The 20628-nt window shown below is 49.1% G+C and overlaps 1 protein-coding gene across 2 annotated transcripts in view; it reads left to right on the forward strand.

Annotated features, from left to right (window-relative positions):
* Positions 1–20628, forward strand: part of col5a3a (collagen, type V, alpha 3a) — a 56430-nt gene that overhangs the window by 16192 nt on the left and 19610 nt on the right. For both annotated transcript variants that reach the window (XM_035525796.1, XM_035525797.1), the window contains exons 4-26: positions 198–360; positions 6514–6636; positions 8399–8818; positions 9668–9787; positions 9865–9993; positions 10248–10301; positions 10387–10428; positions 10748–10810; positions 11717–11791; positions 12150–12233; positions 12364–12420; positions 13170–13223; positions 13395–13448; positions 13692–13745; positions 14699–14752; positions 14954–15007; positions 15739–15783; positions 16409–16462; positions 16988–17032; positions 17285–17338; positions 17429–17473; positions 18285–18338; positions 19118–19162. In XM_035525796.1, the coding sequence (XP_035381689.1) occupies positions 198–360; positions 6514–6636; positions 8399–8818; positions 9668–9787; positions 9865–9993; positions 10248–10301; positions 10387–10428; positions 10748–10810; positions 11717–11791; positions 12150–12233; positions 12364–12420; positions 13170–13223; positions 13395–13448; positions 13692–13745; positions 14699–14752; positions 14954–15007; positions 15739–15783; positions 16409–16462; positions 16988–17032; positions 17285–17338; positions 17429–17473; positions 18285–18338; positions 19118–19162 (1942 nt within the window). The remainder of the gene's footprint in view (positions 1–197; positions 361–6513; positions 6637–8398; positions 8819–9667; positions 9788–9864; positions 9994–10247; positions 10302–10386; positions 10429–10747; positions 10811–11716; positions 11792–12149; positions 12234–12363; positions 12421–13169; positions 13224–13394; positions 13449–13691; positions 13746–14698; positions 14753–14953; positions 15008–15738; positions 15784–16408; positions 16463–16987; positions 17033–17284; positions 17339–17428; positions 17474–18284; positions 18339–19117; positions 19163–20628) is intronic.

The following is a 20628-nucleotide window of genomic DNA, read 5'->3' on the forward strand; positions in this document are numbered from 1 at the left end:
TAAAGACATGAAAACATACAGAGGAGTTTTTTTTTTCTTTTACTGCTTCAAAATATAGAGAGGTAGTCGAGATTCGATAACGACCCTTCACAATGCGTTCAGGAAGCGTGTCTGGAGGCTTGGCTTTTCAGATGTTCCTGTTCCTGTACATTGTCCTCTCCACTAGCATGGCTAACCTCTCCGCTTCCTCTGCCCAGGTGGCACAGGATAGCATACAGCGTGCGGGGAAAATCGGTCACGCTGTACCTGGACTGCAGGTGGGTTCAGACCCTGGAGCTTCAGCGTGGCGATGGCGCCGTGGTCAGCACAGATGGGGTCACCGTCTTCGGGACGCGGCTGCTGGACGAGGAGGTGTTCGAGGTAAAGACACAACGCTTCCTGAGGGCGTGGCGAGACTGTCCTGGGACAGTGAGTGCGCTGATGTGTTGGGATGGCATGGTTTCGTGGATGAGTCGGTTGACACAGAGATGACTGGTTCACAAAAAAACCTTGACAATTAATCCTATTAAATTTAAATGTAAAAATCTAAATTTTTTCCTGATGTAATCTTCCAGAATTGATTTTTTTTAATGAGCTTAGTGAATGACATTTCCATGATGTACATCGTAGACACTAGTGTGCAGGTGTTTAACTTCTTCCAGCTGTCGGACATGGTCAGACACAGTCCAGACATGAATTAGCAAATATTAAAAGTCAGTGTGTCATTGTCACCACATAACAATCTGAGGAGCTCATCAAGAGCAAGGTTGTGTCTCAGCACCATGCTGAGCTGGCACCACGCAGCTGGGATAAAGAATGGCACCTCATATGGGTCATTTGTCATGGAAAAGGAAGGCCAGAACATGAGCTAAGTGGATGCATGGAATTCTGCCATTCCAGCTGTCACTGCATCTTCTTCAGATATGCCTGTGATGGAGTTATCGTGTTTATGGAAATTACGATCGGCTTCATTTATTGGATGACCCGTAAGGGAATCACCTACCCTTTGGCCATGCCCTGTTTACTCGGATAGGTGATTTTTACAGGGGCTGCTGTTTTTCCTGACAGATCACTTGATTACTGCTGTTTAGCTGCACAGGACCTGAGGGTGATAGGGACGTAGCGGTCGTGGTGCGCAGGCTTGCGTGGAGTTGGTGGTGTACCGAGCGAGGTGCACCACCATGGTGGTGTCCCAGACTTATTCAGGGCCCACATCTTCCCACTGCTGGGACCGTGCTAATTGTGTCACAGCCTTGTTTGCTGATACATTCGGTTGTGGATTATGACAAGACACATCCAAGCGAGAAACTTTCCCATTCCAAACACGTGTGGTCTGACTCACAAAAGCATTCAGAATAACCAAAATTGTTTCTATGGGGCAGACTAAGACGGATGTGGCTCCGCACATCACCACACTGGATTTTGACAAATGAGTCCTGTCGTGTTTATCCCCACGGCGACCCGTGCTGGTCACTGTTTTGTTCACAGGACTGGGTCAGAGGCCAGATATTTGAGAGGCAGCGCTCCCATTAAACTGCTAGATTAATGAACTGTATAATTTAGGCTCTTTGAAGCCAGTGCTGTGTGTCAGAGGGCATACTCTCATACTTTGTGTATGAACCCAGTTTGTGGCTGTGCATGCTGTGGGTTAACCCTTGCCACTCTAAGCACTCATGGCTTGCACTGCTCACCAAAAGGTGAGTCTGAAATGCAGGTGAGAGCAGAGATCCCATCATCCCTATCTGGCCCTGAGGGCTTGTGTCTGCATCTGCTTTGTGCGTGGGTGTGCGCGTATGTGCATGTGTGTGTGTGTGTGTGTGTGTGTGTGTGTGTGTGTGTGTGTGGTGTATAGTCAGACACTCCATAGCACCTCTCTCTCTATTTCTCTCTCTCCCTCAGGATATCAGTGTAGCCTTGTGGTCCCATTAACTGTGCATGTTTTAACCTTCAGAAAGGTTATCAGTGTCTTAAAGGAATACTTCACCTAAAGCTCTTGACTAATAGTGATTGAGAGCTTGTGGGGGCCAGTGGCGATGTACAAATGAGTTCATTCTTCACCGGGTTCTCTTCATGTGCCATATTAATTTGGCTTCTTTGTTTGAAGTACAGCTATAAAGTCACACAGGCTTCTCTTCTCTTTTATCACCGGATGAAAGCATCTGTTGCAGACCAGGCCAAACCCCCTCTGGTCACCCCCTCCCATACTGATCAGACCAACTAAGACACACCCTCACATCCTCTGTCTCCTCTGCCCTCAAACCTGCCCTCAAAAAACCTTCTTTGCCCTTTCTGTGTCACACACCAGCATGCCTCTAGGCAACAGCAAGACCCTGCTGCACACACACACACACACACACACACACCCATAAAACCTCCATTCCTTCCCAGAACAGAATCCTCAGTCCTCTCCAGAACACCTCCGCCTGGTCGATGATTAAGACCCTCCACTGTTTAAACAAGAAAACAATCTCACATTACTCCCTGTTCACACACTGCAACCGCCTATGTGAAGTAATGACTAACTTTCCTTAATCACTACGCTCCTGGTTTTTTGCTCGCCTGGCTCTGGGGCAAGTCAGGGAGAGGGGGGCCATGGCGCACGTTCACTCCCCGGGTCGTTTCCCGGGCTCCAGCTTCCAGGGGGATTTGTGTTCTGGTCCAGTTTCGCTGGCGTGGGAAAGCAGCCTCTGAGCCTGGGGACTGCGGTCAGAACCACAGCCTCCTTTCCTCTCCAGGACGAGTGCACATTGCGAAAGAGCTGCACAGCTCAAAGCCCGTTAAGCACGATGTCCGTCAAGTCTGAATGACTGAGCAAAATGCCCAGCTTTCTAAGGGTTATTTGCATGGTTTGGAATTGTTTGGTGCTGAGAAAAGATTCAACCAGACACATTGTTGTGCATGTGTGTGTGTCTGCGTTTGAGAGATCCATTTAAAAGCATACAGAGCTGTGTGAGAATTGCTGTTCATTGAGTCCTTGAGCTGTCAAACAAGGAGAAGACAAGTGTGTCCACTCAGGCAAGGGAGACATTTCACTGTGATGTCGGGCTGATTGGATGAGTGCAACTAAGGGCAACATTGACATATTTTCCCTGTAAAAACATCCTTGTGGAAAGAAGCCCTTGGGGGCTGTGCTGCACGTGTGTGATCTCTTATGCTTTCTGCTGCTAAGGCTAATGTGGTGAATCCTAGGTGCTCCACTTCCTGTCCAACGAAAGAACCGCTCAGTGGGAAATGAGTGGAATGTACTCTTGCTAAACAAGATTTTCTCTGGAACAGAAGCTGGCAAGCTGGATACAGCTCAGACTTTATGCCGGCTGGCCAACAGGGGGCACCGTTGTACACAGCATATGTTGTACACCGGAGAGCTGGAGAGCACACGTACTGGGACTGACTAGCGGAAGCTTAAATAGACCGCTTTCTGTGGTCCAGCCCAGGGGTTCTGTACATTCTGTGCATTCTACATGTAGACGACAGGGAGTTCACATGAGCTGTTTGCATGACACTTTGAAGGTGCGTACGTGTGCGTACATGCACGCGTGCATGTGTGTGTGTGTGCGCTCACATGTGTGTGGGCGTGTGTGTGTGTGTGTGTGTATGTGTGCGTGTCTGTGTGTGTTTTGCTCTCTTGAGGACCCATTTCCAGGGTGAAGTTTTGCTTTACCTCTGATTTCATCAGAATTACATGGACTCACTAAGACTTGTGAGAAGCTACTTTCAGAGAGAGTTACTTTGTGTTAGATCTCCATACCCATGAATGAAGCTGTGCACCAAGATCTGACAGACAGCACTTGTTTGGGAAAGAACTGAGACACACACACACACACACACACACACAGACACAGACACACACACACACACACACACACACACACACACACAGACACACACACACACACACACACACACATCTAAGAAATGACGGCGGCAGAGGAGAGATTGAATTAGGAAAGCGGGGAGAGTGCATTTGAGTGTGGCAAGGCAAGTTTATTTATATAGCACATCAAAGAAACGCATTATAGACAATGGATTTAAACTGAAAGGATCATTCACAACAAAACAAAGAAATAATAAAATAATAAAAGTAATGAAAACCCATAACAGAATCAAGAATGTCTGCTTAAAATTGGAGCAAAATATATAAGTAGTGTAAAGGTTTTGTAGCTTCTTGGTCAAACCCTAGCGCAGTTGTGGGACATCGGCCGTCTCTTCAGTATCCTGTCTGTTCTGTCGACGTGTGCACAGAGAGCAGCCCCCAAATCAGGAGACCAGTCAGAGAAGTTCTAACTTATGAACTAAAGCAAAAGCAATATATTTGGAGGGAAAATAAAGAGGCAAGTGGTTTGGGGAGGGGATACAGGGTGTGTGTGTGTGTGTGTGTGTGTGTGTGAGAGAGAGAGAGAGAGAGAGAAGGTCTGAAGGATGATGAAGAGTTGGTGAAGAGTTGGTTGGGGGCTTTGGAGGTTAACTAACTGCTCCCAATGATCATGAGCACTGTGCAAGGACCGAAGAGGAGCAGGGAGTGAGAAATCATGAGATCAGAGGAGATATGGGCAGTCTGCACCTGAATCACATGATCTCCTTCATATATAATGTAAGTGATTTTATTTGATTCCTACAAGTACAACGCTTATAGGCACAAGAAAACAAATGTTTTAAATGTGGATTTAATCATGGCTACATTTGGGGCCCAGCTAAGTCCTTCCTGAAACGTGTTCTAGTTGTGTGTGAAGGCTAAAAGCTCAATGCTTGTTCACCATTTCAGTTTGAGTTGTGGGCACCATTACTGACCCTGCACCCATACATCTACGAGCTCTACTGGTGTGCACTCTTTTAGCCTGTCTGAAATGGCTTCTGGTCCTAATCCATTCGGTGATTTATAGACTAATAGTGGCACTTTAAAATCGATTCTATAACTACTTGAAAGCCGGCAATGAGATTTTTCGAACTGGAGTAACCTTCTCTGTCCTTTTTGTGCTGATTAAAACTCATGCAGTAGCATAGCAAGAAAGATGCATCTGCTGTTGGAAAATCTGTCTGGAAGCCCAGTTATGAAACCAGTTATGAGACCACTCCCAGTAGTCCACCCTGCTGGACATGAACGTGTCCGGCTTCTCCATGTCTTGCTGGGACACCGAACCTTCGACTGATGCGACGTTTCGTAGAAGATTGTCCAAGGCTATTCTGATTATTGTTTTGATGTGGTTATTAGAGGTGAGATTTGAGCCTGTTCAAATGCGGAGGCCTCAGACTGGATCTTGAGTTTTTAAATCCCTACGTTCGAGATGAGCAGTGATTTTGAGATGCTACTTTCCGCCGCCCTGCTGTGCCCTTATTTAACTGCAGGAAATTCTGTCTCATCCACTTGTTTATGTGTTTCAAAAATAGACAGGGTGCATCTATTGGTCTGAAATCACCAGGGAAGAGAGTTAAGGTTATTTATGTGTCATGTGCGTAACTGCGATGAGATTTTGTTTTCTTGTACAAATTTGCCTAATGAGTACATATACAGATTGCCTAAAAGTGCTCCCTGAGGGACTACACACAGTGTTTACACATCTCACACACGGGTACTGCAAATTACAGCCATCATATCAGATTCAAAATTGCCGATTCAGAAAACGTGACTCCAGCCTTCTAAATCGAAACCATACCCTTAACCACTCATTGCTCTTCAGCTGCTTCTCAGCCAAATATATTTTTTAGAAAGTCAGATGGCAGAGTGTCAAGACAGCATGTAAGCAATTTAAGCTGCCAAACTGTTTCTTTGAGTGTTTTATTGTCAGTTTTAAATTTTGGTGTAGTAACATTCGTAGATTTGTAGTCATTTGTAGATGATGATAAAGATAGCACCGTTTCATTATTTGACAATGAGGTATTGATGGTAACTCTAACATTTCTCATTTTATTTCAGTGTGTTTCTGTGAGGTGAGGGGTTCTGGGGCTCTCTGTCCTAGGGTGGGGAGGGGGGGGGGGTTGCTTTCCATGCATGATAAATAGATGGTGAAGCCCAGCTCTGAGAGCTCCCTGCTAAAGTCCAGCGGAAGATTAAAAGGCACCAGCTGATGGCATCTGCCCGTGCTTCAGTAGGAACATGCTGTGCAATTAATTCAGCACACTGGAGCTTTTCATGTTGCAACGCATGTCTTCTGTTAAACCCTTGATCTGTGAATCTGCTTAAGCTCTTTTAACCAGCTTCTGTGCTCTTTACACTACCCAGCAATTAAAGTACTACAACAGTTCAAGAACAAAGGCGTTTTCTCTTTGCTTGTTCAGTTTGGCTGGTATCTGAACAGTATCTGATTAGTATACATGTGTGCATGTGTGTGTGCGTGTGTGTCTATGCATGCTTGCATATTTGGGTTCTAGGGAGAGATCCAGCAGTTGTGTGTTTGTGTGTTTGTGGTCTAGGGAGAGATCCAGCAGTTGTGTGTTTGTGTGTTCAGGTTTTAGGGAGACATCCAGCAGTTGTGTGTTTCTGTGTTTGCATTCTAGGGAGAGATCCAGCAGTTGTGTGTTTGTGTGTTTGTGTTCTAGGGAGAGATCCAGCAGTTGTTAATCATGGAGGATCCCCAGGCTGCAGTTGACTACTGTCTACACTACATCCCAGACTGTGACTCACCTCTGCCTTACCACACAAAGAACCATGAACCTGAGGAGGTGAGTGCCTACACACACACACACACACACACACACACACACACACACACACACACACACACACACACACACACACACACACACACACCCTCCTCACTCAGCAGCCCTTCACTTCTCCTGACTCAGATTTCTAAATTGGCTCAGTTTCCTTTGGTTTACACCCTGAAGTTGCCGACTGCATTTTAAACCTAAAGGAATTTCTCCTTCCATCAGTCAGTCGGACCTGCTGCGTGTCTGGCAGACTGTGAGCACTCCTCACTTCCTCTTGTTCCCCACTTTTATCACTCCCCTCATACCTCCCCCTCACCCTTCCGCTTCCTGGCAAAGCCAATTTATTGCTTCATATATTTTTAAAATACATGTATTTTATTTTCTGAAAACTTGCAGCTTACAAAAGTGCAGCAACTTTAGGAGATGTGAGTCACTCCACTAAACTCCACAGAAGGTTGGTTCTTGTTGGCCCAAGCTGTTTCTGCTATGCTGACACTGGCCCCCTCTAACACTCCAGCATGTCACTGATTAGTTCCTCCTTAAAGGAACACCTGAAAGTGTTACTTTTTAACAGGGTGTGTTTAGCATGAGATGTGTGATCTGCTAGACTCTTCCTTGGTAGCTAGAGATCCACTAGAGCTTATTCTTTGATAGACAGAGACCCACTAAAGGTTGTTCCTGGATAGCTGTAGATACACTAGTGGAGTCTAGGTCCACTGGAGGGATTTTCCTTGATTGCATATTTGGGTGATGCATTCTTTCCAGCAAACACAATAAAAAAACAGTTCTGTATGTCCTGGGAGCAGGTCGCAGGCTCTAAATGTTGGACAGCATAAATGTTTGTGTTTGTGTGTGTGTGTGTGTGTCTGTGCATGCATGTGTGTATGTAGGTGTGTGTGTGTGTAAGTATCTGCAAAATGTTTGTAATGCATAGTGTTTGTGATCATTTGTGTTTCTTGTTTATGTGTGTGTCATTGGACATCGACGTGTGTGTGAGTTTGTGAGAACCCATTAGAGAGTGTGTGCTTCTGCCTGCACGTGTGAGTCAGAGCACTGACGAAGAGTGTCAGTGGGTAGCATTTTTGCTTGGACCCTCTGGGTGGATCTACTAAGGTCAGGGGGAAGATTCATTGTGCACAGAGCTTCCCATGCCTAGTGTATGAGTGTGTGTGTGTGTGTGTGTGTGTGTGTGTGTGTGTGTGTGTGTGCGTGTATGATTATTTTTTAGCAGCCAGAGAGACAGAGCCAGTTGGCTTTCTGCTTTGCTAGGCCACAGCTGAGAGAACAGCATGTAAAAGCAGGTCTCATCAACATTGCTTGCATTACTTCTACTTCTACTGCACAAACACATCCCATTCATGACTGCCCAAAACTATCAACAGTTACTACCACACTCAATCACACAAACAAACACACACACACACATAAACACACGCACACACACACACACACACACACACACACACACACACACACACACACACACACACACACACATACACGGATGCACACAGTGACCATAGTGACACAGTGACCACAGCGCTGGGCTTATCAGATCCAGTCTGCATCCCCATACCTCCATCAGGGAATGTGGAAAATGGAATTAGGAATTCTTGGAATGTCTTCTCTCTGTACACTGTGAAGGTTGTTTACTACTGGTGATGGGGAGGGGGTTCTTTTGCTGTCAGCATCATCAAGTGTCTCACTCTTCTGTTACTCTTCTCCATCCATGCCCCTCCCCAAACTCTCAACCTGCTTCTGCATGCAAAAGATCCCACCCTTAAAGTTTGAGGCCACGATTCAAGGCGATGAACCGCAAGTCCCAAAAAAAAGCTCCAAGAAAGATCGAAAGGGCAAGAAGAACAAAAAGAAGAGGAACAAATCCAAGAAAAGGGACAAAAAGGAGTCCCGCAAGAAGAGAAAGCAGTTGGACTCTCTGGAGGAGATGTTTCTTGAGGTGTCCTCGCCACCTCCGGAGTACCTGACTCGAGACGGGCCCCCCGGGACTGTGCTGCCTGTCGCGGAACAGCCCATGGCTGCCACGGGAATTCCGCCTGTGACCGGCGACCCAACGGACAGCATCCCTGAGATGCCTACTCATGAGCCGGATATGACTGTTTCCCCCGAGAGCACAGAGGGCCCTGCCATAACGCTCACTCCGTCGCCCCAGTCCTCTGTGACTGAGGTGGAGGTAGATTGTAAAACATGTCTACCCCTTCCTGCTCCACTCTCCTCCTGCTCCCCCTCACCACCACCCACTGTCCTACTTAACGCCTCCTAACCGCAGATGCCACACCCCCCCCCCCCATCCCCGAGCCCCGCCCCAGGCCTGCCTCCCACACCACTAACCAGGTCATAGACGTCGTTAGTTAGTTGTGTAGATTTAATGACATATGGATTAAGGCTCATCTTCAGCTGTGACACTTTGATGTGCGCAGATGAAAGTGAGTGATAATGCGTATGTTCTTTTGCGTGTGTCTGTGCATGATGTTGTGTGTCAGTTCTTTGTTACGGTCAGCGAAAACACTGCACACCTCTCTGTGAACTTCACAGTTCAAAGGCTTTTTTTTTTTTTTCCAAACGATGCCTACTCCAAGCAAATCTGAAAAAAAAATTTGCTCAAAATTAGCTCACAGCAAACCTAGCGCCACAGACACGGACGCAGGCAGTTTCTGTGGTGATTTGCTGAGGTGTGGGCTTCTGCGGCCCACCCTGAGGTGCGCGGTGTGCCCTACGTTTCGTTCTTGTCGGCAGGGCTGCTGCTACACCATATGGCTCCCCTGCTAGCATCAGCCCTCATTAACTGAGTATGTGGAGAAGTAACTAACCCCACATCCACCACTTTGTTAAGAACTCACACCCGATGCTGTGTTCTGCAGCCACAGCACGCGTGTGTGTGTGTGTGTGTGTGTATAACCCACATGCCGTGAGCCTAGCATACTAACATTCCTGTTCCATGGATTCGTGGAGCAAAGCCGGCATCGACCTGAACCGGCTCACTCCACGCCGCTGTACTGATCCCTGGTTTGCTCATGTACAGGCAGAGAGGCCCACCCAAATGCCAGATGTGGAGGGGCACGCGGCCAACGTTCATGGTGGCCCGCATGGAGACCTTGACATCTCCACGGTGATGGCCGGAGCAAATGCCAGTGAGCATGAGGTGAGGATCTTTGCACTGAGCTTCCGGTGGTTACCGCTGGCGTTACCATAGCACTGATCACTTGTACTCGGTTCCAGCTTGTCGAGTACAGCGACTACCGGAATGGCACGGACAGCGCGGAGTACGAGGAGTACGAGGAGTATGAGGTCTTCGTAGAACGCTACGGCCCTGCAGAGAGAGAGAGAGCGGGGACCTGGGATGGACAGGTTGGCCCTACATCTCAGAGTAGAACCAGCGGCAGTCAGTCGACACTCTTACAGCAACCTGCTCTTCTACTGATAGGCATCATAGCTTGAAGGAAGAAGCAAAATTATTTACTAGAAGACTGGGAGAATTTAACTTTATGAGTGAAAATATGAGCTAAATGATCTAGAACCAAAATGCTAGTTAAGATATTAATTTGGTTAATGTGTGCTTTGTGAGTGAACTCTGAGATCTTATCCTCGCTGCATTTCCTCAGGGGAAGCAAAACTTTGAGAAAGGCCAGAAAGGAGAGGCAGCCACCCTGGAGCCGGTGAGAGAGACGTGGTAACCAGCTACAGTTTGACCTGCAGTCCTTCACTGGACGTTTGGTTTCAGGTGTGTGTTCTGTTTACCAGGGAACAATAATGGAAGGACCTCCGGGACCACCAGGACCTGCTGTAAGTCTCACTTCTCCTTCTCACTTCCCATCACTTCTTCTCACTTCTCCTCCTCACTTCCCATCACTTCTCCTCACTTCTCCTCACTTCTCCACATGTCTCCTCCTCACATTTCCTCCTCACTTCTCCTCACTTCATCTACACACATCTCCTCCTCACTTCTCCTCACTTCTCCTCCTCACTTCTCCACACCCCTCCTCCTCACTTTGTCTCCACACTTCTCCTCCTCACTTTGTCTCCACACTTCTCCTCCTCACTGTGAATCAAAATCCATCTGCTGCTAAGGCCAGTCTGATGAGGGCGTGGATCTGTTCCTTAGGGTCTTCCAGGCATTCAAGGAGTAGTAGGTCCCCCGGGGCACATGGGAGATCCAGGTGATGTGGTGAGTGCATCCCCCAGGTACAACCAAAACACTCACACACCCAAGAGGTCCCGGGGAGGAGTGTGTGGAGTATGTGGAGCCAGTGGTCTGAACAGAGCAAGTCTGTACAGACCCCTCTGAGCGCGAGCTTGCCGTGGGTCCTCATGACCTCGGGCATCTGCAAATCATGACTCATACATTCTGTCCTGATTGTCTGGGTGTGCATGTCTTTATGTGTGTGCATTTGTGTGTATGTGCTTGTGTGTGTGTGTGTGTGTGTGCACATGTTTGCCTTTGTCCTCGTGGAGTTACACACCCTCCTCTATACATGTTTCAGGCAGAATCAAGTGCACTCCCTGTGTGTATAAGTGTATAAGAGTGATCAGGCATTGTAAACACAGACACTGAACTGGACTCGGTGTCCATGCTCTAGAGTGTACTCAGAACAGGCTTTGCCTCTGATTGCGTGCAGTGGTTAAGTCACTGGAATCGATTCCCGCGTCCCATCTCAGCTCCACAGGAAAGCTGGGGCAGCGCGAGCCGCGCGTCACTGCACCCCTGGATGGGCCCCCTTACATTTCCTAGCGAGGGGCTTCTCCACATGTATGCTTTCCCTCTCAGTGGCCAGCATGGCTGTTGGCCTGATGGACGGCAGTTATTAGCTCCAACGGACTCTTTAATGTTGGTGCCAGCGCTTAAGACGGCATTAGGAACGCGCCACATGATGGGCTCTGGGACTCTGGAGACGAGCTAATTGGTAGTGAGTTGATGCTGACTGATGTGTCGTGCCGCCCCCCCCCCCCCACCCCAGGACATAGATGGTGGGTTGCTTTTAATGGACTGGTGGGAATGGGGCATTCACACATGGACCACACGTGTAGACATGCGCATGCTTAATGAAATGCTATTTTTTGCCTTCTCTTAAAGGGGCCTGAGGGACGTCCAGGACTTGCAGGGGCTGATGGGATACCGGGTCCTCCAGGCACTCTTTTAATGTTACCAGTAAGATTAAAACACATTTGCTTAATGTCGCAGGCATATATGGATGTCTACTGCCGAGACCCTACTGCCAGATAAAAGCACATCTGCTGCACATAAAAATGCAATTCCATGCGTTTGTGTCAGTAGCAGCTCACGGCCACATGGGGGAGCTGTGATATCAACCTCACTCTTTCCACTGCAGTGGCCCTTGTTTCATATATAAGTATTTATGATATATAAGTATTTCATATATCAAGTGTTTCATATATTAAGCTTTTTGTTTTATATGTTCACGATTCTTTGGCTGGTTTTATTTCTGGCCTACTGACCTGTGGACATTTGCTCCCTTTCACTGTATCTCTCTCTTTCTCTCGTTGAGTTCCAGTATGGCGGTGATTCTCAGAAGGGCCCCGTGGTGTCCGCCCAGGAAGCCCAGGCACAAGCCATCCTGCAGCAAACCAAAGTAAGGACCACACCTACTCCAAGCTCCGCCCTGCCCCGCTCTGCCCCGCCCCACCCTGCCCCGATCTGCTCCACCTTTCCTCCGTTTGTGAAGTCTCAAATGTTTAACCTCTCTGCGTTTCCTTTCTCAGCTCTCGCTGACCGGACCTCCGGGGCCCGTGGGACTCATGGGCAGACCAGGACCGATGGTAAGGGTTTCTGTTTCATTTGCATGGTTGGAGTGAGGTAAACTCAAACGTGGAAACAATGCGCTCACTCAGAAATGCCGCGTTCTGAGAAAACACAGACAAGTTCCTCACCTGTCCTGTGTCATTGACGGTTTAGAAGTCCTGTTGACATCCCGCTGGCCTTCAGCAACGGCTGCTTCCTGACTGCAGCTCGCGCCGTGCCAAACCCTTGAACTCTGCGTACAGAAGCGAGTAACCTGATGCAGCTGGCACGAGAAACTCAGAGTGCAGGGGGAATAAAGTTTGCGTCTCCCACCTGATGTTAAACTCTGACTGCACACGCAGCCACATGTCCGTACCACCTAACGATCTGGCTAAAGATCATCCGTCTGCTGGCCGGCAGCGGTAATGAAACACCGGGGACAGAAAGCCAGCAGCTCATTGCTTTTTTGGTACTGCATTCTGTATTTGAATGCAGTACCAAATGTTGCTCTGCCCAGCATTGTAATTGGGACTTTAATGCACTCTGGGACTAACTTCCTTTATTTAACATAATTTACTGGCCAGTGATGATAATGAAATGGTGAGACTTTTTTTGCCACTTATAATACGTTTTATACGATGGTGTGATCTGATCAAGAAGTCACACTGTGGCCAGCTGGCGGACTGCGTAAGCTTTGGATCAATAGGCCATGAACGATAGCACGTGGGCCGTGGAACTGTACCTCCTGTTCGGATGCGGTGTCACGTGAGATGCATGTGTGTTGCAGGGTCTCCTGGGCCCAGATGGACTTAAAGGGGACAGTGGGGACCCCGGACCTTCGGTGAGCAAGTTCACGTTCAACTTCTCCACTCTTCTTTGCCATGCAGAGTAATGAATGCTTAAAGGTGTCATGAGTCTCGTGATGCTCGTGGCCTTAGAGAGCGGCGCGCTGCACGTGTTCAGATCCTCACTTTTGTTTTTCTTTTCTCTCTCCTCTGTTTTGCTCTTGCAGGGGCCCCGAGGGTTACCAGGTCCTACGGGTCCGAGTGGAAAACCAGGAAAGAGGGTAGGAATTCTTTTCCACTGCAGTACTTTTGCCATAATTTGGTAGATGTGAGTTGCAAAGGACAGGGGAAAAAAAACAGTTCCCCTGTCTTAGAGGGACAATATAGTCCTGAATATGAGATGTTGATAATGACACATGCACATTCAGATGGCTCTGAGTTTCTTTGATTCATGTCTAATGGATAAATGAGTCCCGTAATGGAGTGCGCAGTACCATGGCAAAGGAGAGTGTGTTTCTCCTTAGGGTCGTTCAGGGACAGATGGAGCTCGAGGGGTTCCAGGAGAGCCAGGCGCAAAGGCAAGTTTCATACATGTGTGCGTTCATAATGCGTTAAGCAGACATCAACGTTTTAATCACACTGCAGGTCCTGGTGCTCACTGTACTGCTGAATGGCTCGTATCCTCACGCCTGTGTCAGTGTGAGTGGTGGACATCGTTTTAGGGTCGGTGGGTGGAACACTGACGGGGATGTAGGCCGGTTTTGTCTAGTGAGCCTCTGACTATAGAGCTGAGGGTGGAGGGCTGAGGGTGGAGTATGAAGGATGCAGGGCGGAGGGTGGTGGGTAGAGGATGGAGAATAAAGGATAGAGGATGGAGGGTGAAGGGTGGAGAATAGCGGGTGAAGGGTGGAGGGTGGAGGACAGCAGGTGAAGGGTGGAGGGTTGAGGATGAAGGGTGGAGGAAGGAGGATGCAGGGTGGAGGACAGCAGGTGAACGGTGGAGGGTTGAGGATGAAGGGTGGAGGAAGAAGGATGCAGAGTGGAGGGTGGAGGATGGAGGGCAAAAGGTGGAGGACAGCAGGTGGAGGGTGGAGGGTTGAGGATGAAGGGTGGAGGAAGAAGGATGCAGGGTGGATGGTAGAGGATGGAGGGCAAAGGGTGGAGGACAGTAGGTGGAGGGCGGAGGACGGAGAACATGTTCAGCTGCAGGACAGGATTGCAGACACATAGCATATATTCCCAACACAGCCGCAGAGGCTGCCTGTGGCAAGATTAACCAAAGCAACTCCACCCATGGGCCGCACGGCAGATGGAGGCGCCCCACAAACACCTCCGCCCCTCCATCCCTCTCTGCACGCACCTGCATCAACGTGTGTATTAATGAAAGCCAGCTGACATTGAGAAACGAACCTCAGTTAATGAAGGTCCCGTGCATGCGCACGTGTGCATCCGTGCGTACACATTCAAGTCATGCACGCGCTGTCCCGCACATACCGTGCGTCCTGCTCATGCGTGTGTGTTTCTGACGCAGGGCGACAGGGGCTATGATGGGCTCGCAGGCCTGCCAGGGAACAAAGGACACAGGGTGAGTGAAGACACGGACGTGGAGACACGGAGCTCCTTCCTCATGTCCCGCCATCCCTGCCGTCCAGTTGGAGCACATCTGTTCAGCTGCATGCCTCCTTTGATCTCATTCATCCATGTGCAGTTTAGAAAGTTGCCCCCTCCCACAAAACCCGTCTGCTGATCCGCTATCATGCGCTTCATTCCTGCTTTGTCTGCCCAGGGCGACAGAGGGAAACCAGGCCCTCATGGACCAGTCGGGGAGCCTGGAGAGAAGGTGATGGAAGTCATGCATTTGCACACCACTGGAACCATGTGGCATGATGGGAAAGCCTCATCAAACTCTCCGTCATCTCACTAATAGGCTTTTGTATGATTGCGCCGTGCGAGGCGTAACCCGTGGCGGTGCACGGTGTGAGAGGCACATGCATAACTAGCAGCGTAGTAGGTTTCTTTATGCAAAGTTGCAAAATTTATTCTGTAGCAATTCAGGCTGATCAAAGCTTTTGGGAGAGAGGGAAGAAAAAAAAGAATATCTTTGCATGCATAAGTCTTATATTGTTCCGGCTCTGGCTTTGGCTCACACGGGCAAAACCTACAGAAGACCCACCGCACCAGTATTTGCATTATGCCAACACACTGGCAAGACTGAATTATGACAGAGGTGTAGCTAGGGTGGTACGATATATCATTCATTAATCATCATGATACCGGCCTTTGCAATACTGATACTGATATGCATCTGCGATGACTTACAAATTGTGTAATATTTGTGGTGTGAGCATGCTGACCAATTGCAGGCATTAAGGGTTCTGTTCTGTGGGCGACTTCTTGAATGAGAGCATTCGCATTATTCATCAACTGAAAATAATTCTGGTAAAAAAGAAGAAAATGCAGGCTGTCATGTGTTTACCAATATGCATGTGCATGTGCAATATAGCATTGTTGTTCCTGCAGCTCTGCGTATGTGGGACCACAGTAAAAAGTGAGTGATGCGCTTTGTTTTAGGGAGCAGACGGACCAGTCGGGCCGAGAGGACAGCCGGGCGAACCTGTGAGTCATGCACACGTCCACACATCCTGCCTCCGTCGCTCTGCCCCTCCCCGTCTGCCCTAGGGCTGATTAGCTGGGACTCCGGCTCCATTCGGGGGCTCTGCGGGTGAGCTGGATCTCCGCAGGGGTCCGCCTCTCTAAAGGCGCCCCTCTCGTGCTGCCAGGGCCACGGGAGCGAGACGGAGATGGATGGTGCGGAAGATTGGCAAACGGGGGGGGGGGGGATGAGATCCTGGCTTGTATGATTATATTTCCATATCAATCACCTCCCCGGAGATCACAGATGTGGCCCTGGAACAGGTGGCTTGGCTGGCTTGCAGTGGACCACGCACGTGCCAGCAGCTGCGTGTGCCCCCCCCCGCACCCCACCCACCTCACCCACCTCACCCAGCCCCCACTGCCTCACAAATGCATGCACACTTAGACTGATGCGAGAACACAAACACAGTTGCACACATACATGATGACACTTTGGCAGGCATGCGGGTACACCAGTGCACCAGCAAGGGTGTATGCACAACGCGCGCACATGCACGTTGGCAGGGAGTGTTTCCGTGTGCGAGCCTAAATGCTTAAATTAATCTTTCTCTACAGATTCTGACTGTTGCATTGTGGTCATTTTCAGGGGGCCAGGGGACTTGTGGGGCCTAAAGGGCCACACGGACCACCCGGACCGCCTGTAAGTTAGCAAGTCATTGATTCCTATGCAAATCGATTCACATAGGTCAAAGGTCACACAGTAAAGAAAGCTGCATCAGCAAACTACTGCTGTCTAACTCAGCATGCAGTGGAAAAGACACAAATTGATTGCTTGTTACTCATGTCCAATACTGCATAAGATCATAAGAGCTACATATTTTGGAGTGTTGTACGTTATTCTCAAAGCACCTTAAGATGAAGGTGGTCAAGTGAGGTGTGTCCACTAGGTGGAGCTCATGAGCAGCTGTAGCCCAGGGCCAAGCAGACCTGCACATTTCTCAAAAGCCCTGCTACAAGCAGGGGGTCAGTCTATTTTCTGCCTGAGTGCTCACTAATGACAGATTTCTCTGAGATCCTTCTATTTGTCCCAGATGGATGAAAAAAAACCAACAACTTAAAAACGCAGCTTTAAAAATGTCCCGGTTTGAAAGCTGTTGTTTTTCAGCCAACGCATATCTAGTTCACGTACAGAATTTGACTCTCTCTTGTTGCCATTTTCTCATAGGGCATTCAAGGTGTGGATGGAGTTCAGGGACTCAAGGGAAACCAGGTAGGTCTCTGGGGGGACGTTCAAGGCAATAAATGTGAAGGGCCATTACCCAATTAAATCTAGTGGCAATGTTGATATTACAGGCAGATGAAGGCATGAAGGTACTGCCATCGTCCCTTCATGCTCTGTGATACTGAAAAGCAGGAGGATCTCTCTGTGATACTTTAAATGGGTGGTGGTGGGGGGGGTGTTTCAATTAATACACACATTATTATAAGAAACATGCTGACTCCCATGTTTTGCTATTTAAAGGGCCCGCCAGGAGAGCCGGGTCCCCCGGGACAACAGGGAAACCCAGGCATCCAGGTACGTGTGTCTCCCTGCCGCCCAGACCAGGCACGCAACCACTCACCATACCATGCTCCTAATCCTGGCAATGTTCCACTCTCGTCACAGGGATTCCCGGGTCCTCAGGGTCCCATTGGCCTGCCTGGAGAAAAGGTAAGACACCCTCGAGCACGTCTCTGTTAACACAGCCAGAATTGACCTCTGGTGCGCACCAGGCGGATCGGCTCAGACCTCCCACTGCGTCCCACCTAGGGGGCTTCCCGCTGCGTCCCGACGGGCAGCAGTGGGAGAGGCCCCGCTCGGAGCCAGAGGTGCTGATGCAGCCCCAGCCGCAGAAAAAAAGGAGAAAAGATTAAAGCCGCCGATTCCAGTAACAAACTTGGAAAGGTGGTATTATAAGGCTTAGGTCTGGTGATTTGAATCAGAGGGCACTTTAGTATTGTAGCTTGTAGGTTAATGGTGTGTGAGAATGTGTGTGTGTGTGTGTGTGTGTGTGTATAATGTGGTTTCTATCAACGATAATGACACTGATGGCATCAGTTATCACAAACAAATGTCTCCTTTAACCACAATGGCTGTGGTCCATGTAAGATCCCCTGCAGTGCAAGCCATAATTGTACTGCACGTTTTCACTAATATTCACGAGTGATGCAATGCCTAGATCACTAGCTGCTATTTTTCTACATGGCAGAGGGAGGGTGTAAACAGATTTGGCCACAAGTGTTTTTGGTGAGAAACGAGAATCTAAACAAATGAGGCGAATGAGCCACTTTAGTTTGCACATTACAAAGCTGCTTCAACAAGGGACAGAAAGGTCACGTAGACAGAACTGTGCCATGTGGGATATACACAAAGGCAGTGAAGGTCGGTCTGTGTCTGCTTTGCCCGGAGAAGCCACCTGACCGGTACAGGTTCTATTCGACTCCCTGACCAGAGATTCCTCTGTTTCTCTCTTTCAACACAGGGACCCCAGGGGCATATTGGGATGCAGGGGCTTGCTGGGATAGATGGACCTCCAGTAAGTACATCTGATTCTTACACTAACTGCTGCATGTGGGTTTCACGTGCGCTCATCCATGTAGCTGATTTCATTAGCTCCTCATGTTCCGTGCACAAGCTGCATACCAGAGCAGACGGTAGAGATGGGGGCATTAGCTGAGGGGGCACCAGCGTGGACGGTAGAGATGGGGGCATTAGCTGAGGGGGCACTAGTGCGGTTAGTAGAGATGGGGGCATTAGCTGAGGGGGCACTAGTGCGGTTAGTAGAGATGGGAGCATTAGCTGAGGGGGCACCAGCGTGGACGGTAGAGATGGGGGCATTAGCTGAGGGGGCACCAGCATGGACGATAGAGATGGGGGCATTAGCTGAGGGGGCACCAGCATGGACGATAGAGATGGGGGCATTAGCTGAGGGGGCACCAGCACGGACGGTACAGATGGGGGCATTAGCTGAGGGGGCACTAGTGCGGTTAGTAGAGATGGGGGCATTAGCTGAGGGGGGACTAGTGCGGTTAGTAGAGATGGGGGCATTAGTTGAGGGGGCACTAGTGCGGTTAGTAGAGATGGGGGCATTAGCTGAGGGGGCACCAGCGTGGACGGTAGAGATGGGGGCATTAGCTGAGGGGGCACCAGCGTGGACGGTAGAGATGGGGGCATTAGCTGAGGGGGCACCAGCGTGGACGGTAGAGATGGGGGCATTATTTGGGCCCAGGCAGTGGCTCGTTAGCTGTTCAAGGGAAACAGAATGTGTTATAGTCAGTTTGCTGTTACTGTAACACCTGGTCATTCTGCTCACAGGGTCATCCAGGAAGAGAGGGACCCCCAGGAGAGAAGGGGCTCCAGGTGGGTTATACGCACACACACACACACACACACACACACACACACACACACACGCACACACACACACACACACACACACACACACACAGACACAAACACACGTGCGAGCGCACACACACACACACACACACACACACTCGTTCGCAATTACACAAGTATATGCATGAACTTGTACACATATGTGCTCATTTGCTCACATACACATACACACACACAGAGTCATTCACACACAGACACACACGAGGTTACCCATGCAGGAACATGCACTCTCACGCAGGCTGAATGTGGATGCGTTCCGGTCAGCTGCTACACTCCCTGAGATCACTCTGCTGAGGAAATGCACGGAGCCAAGATTTCATGCGGGGTGGGAAAGCGAAAGAGCATCCCGTAAACAGCTGCATGCTGTCCACACTGCTAAGCTTTAGCGCTTCCTGTGTGTGGGAACTCCCTTAAACACACACAGACACTCCCTTTCAGAATGTTCACTCTCTTTCACACGCACGGACACACCCATTCAGAACATTCACTCTCTTTCACACGCAAGGACACTCCCTTTCAGAATGTTCACTCTTTTTCACACGCACCGACACACCCATTAAGTACATCCACTCCCTTTCACACACACGGACACTCCCTTTAAATACATTCACTCTCACACGCACAGACACTCCCTTTCACACACACGGACACTACCTTTAAATACATTCACTCTCACACGCACAGACACTCCCTTTCACACACACGGACACTCCCTTTAAATACATTCACTCTCACACGCACAGACACTCCCTTTCACACACACGGACACTACCTTTAAATACATTCACTCTCACACGCACAGACACTCCCTTTCACACACACGGACACTCCCTTTAAATACATTCACTCTCACACGCACAGACACTCCCTTTCACACACACGGACACTCCCTTTAAATACATTCACTCTCACACGCACAGACACTCCCTTTCACACACACGGACACTACCTTTAAATACATTCACTCTCACACGCACAGACACTCCCTTTCACACACACGGACACTACCTTTAAATACATTCACTCTCACACGCACAGACACTCCCTTTCACACACACGGACACTACCTTTAAATACATTCACTCTCACACGCACAGACACTCCCTTTCACACACACGGACACTCCCTTTAAATACATTCACTCTCACACGCACAGACACTCCCTTTCACACACACGGACACTACCTTTATATACATTCACTCTCACACGCACAGACACTCCCTTTCACACACACGGACACTACCTTTAAATACATTCACTCTCACACGCACAGACACTCCCTTTCACACACACGGACACTACCTTTAAATACATTCACTCTCACACGCACAGACACTCCCTTTCACACACACGGACACTCCCTTTAAATACATTCACTCTCACACGCACAGACACTCCCTTTCACACACACGGACACTACCTTTAA

The sequence above is a fragment of the Electrophorus electricus genome, chromosome 4 (genome assembly GCF_013358815.1).
Source record: "Electrophorus electricus isolate fEleEle1 chromosome 4, fEleEle1.pri, whole genome shotgun sequence".
Lineage (NCBI taxonomy): Eukaryota > Metazoa > Chordata > Actinopteri > Gymnotiformes > Gymnotidae > Electrophorus > Electrophorus electricus.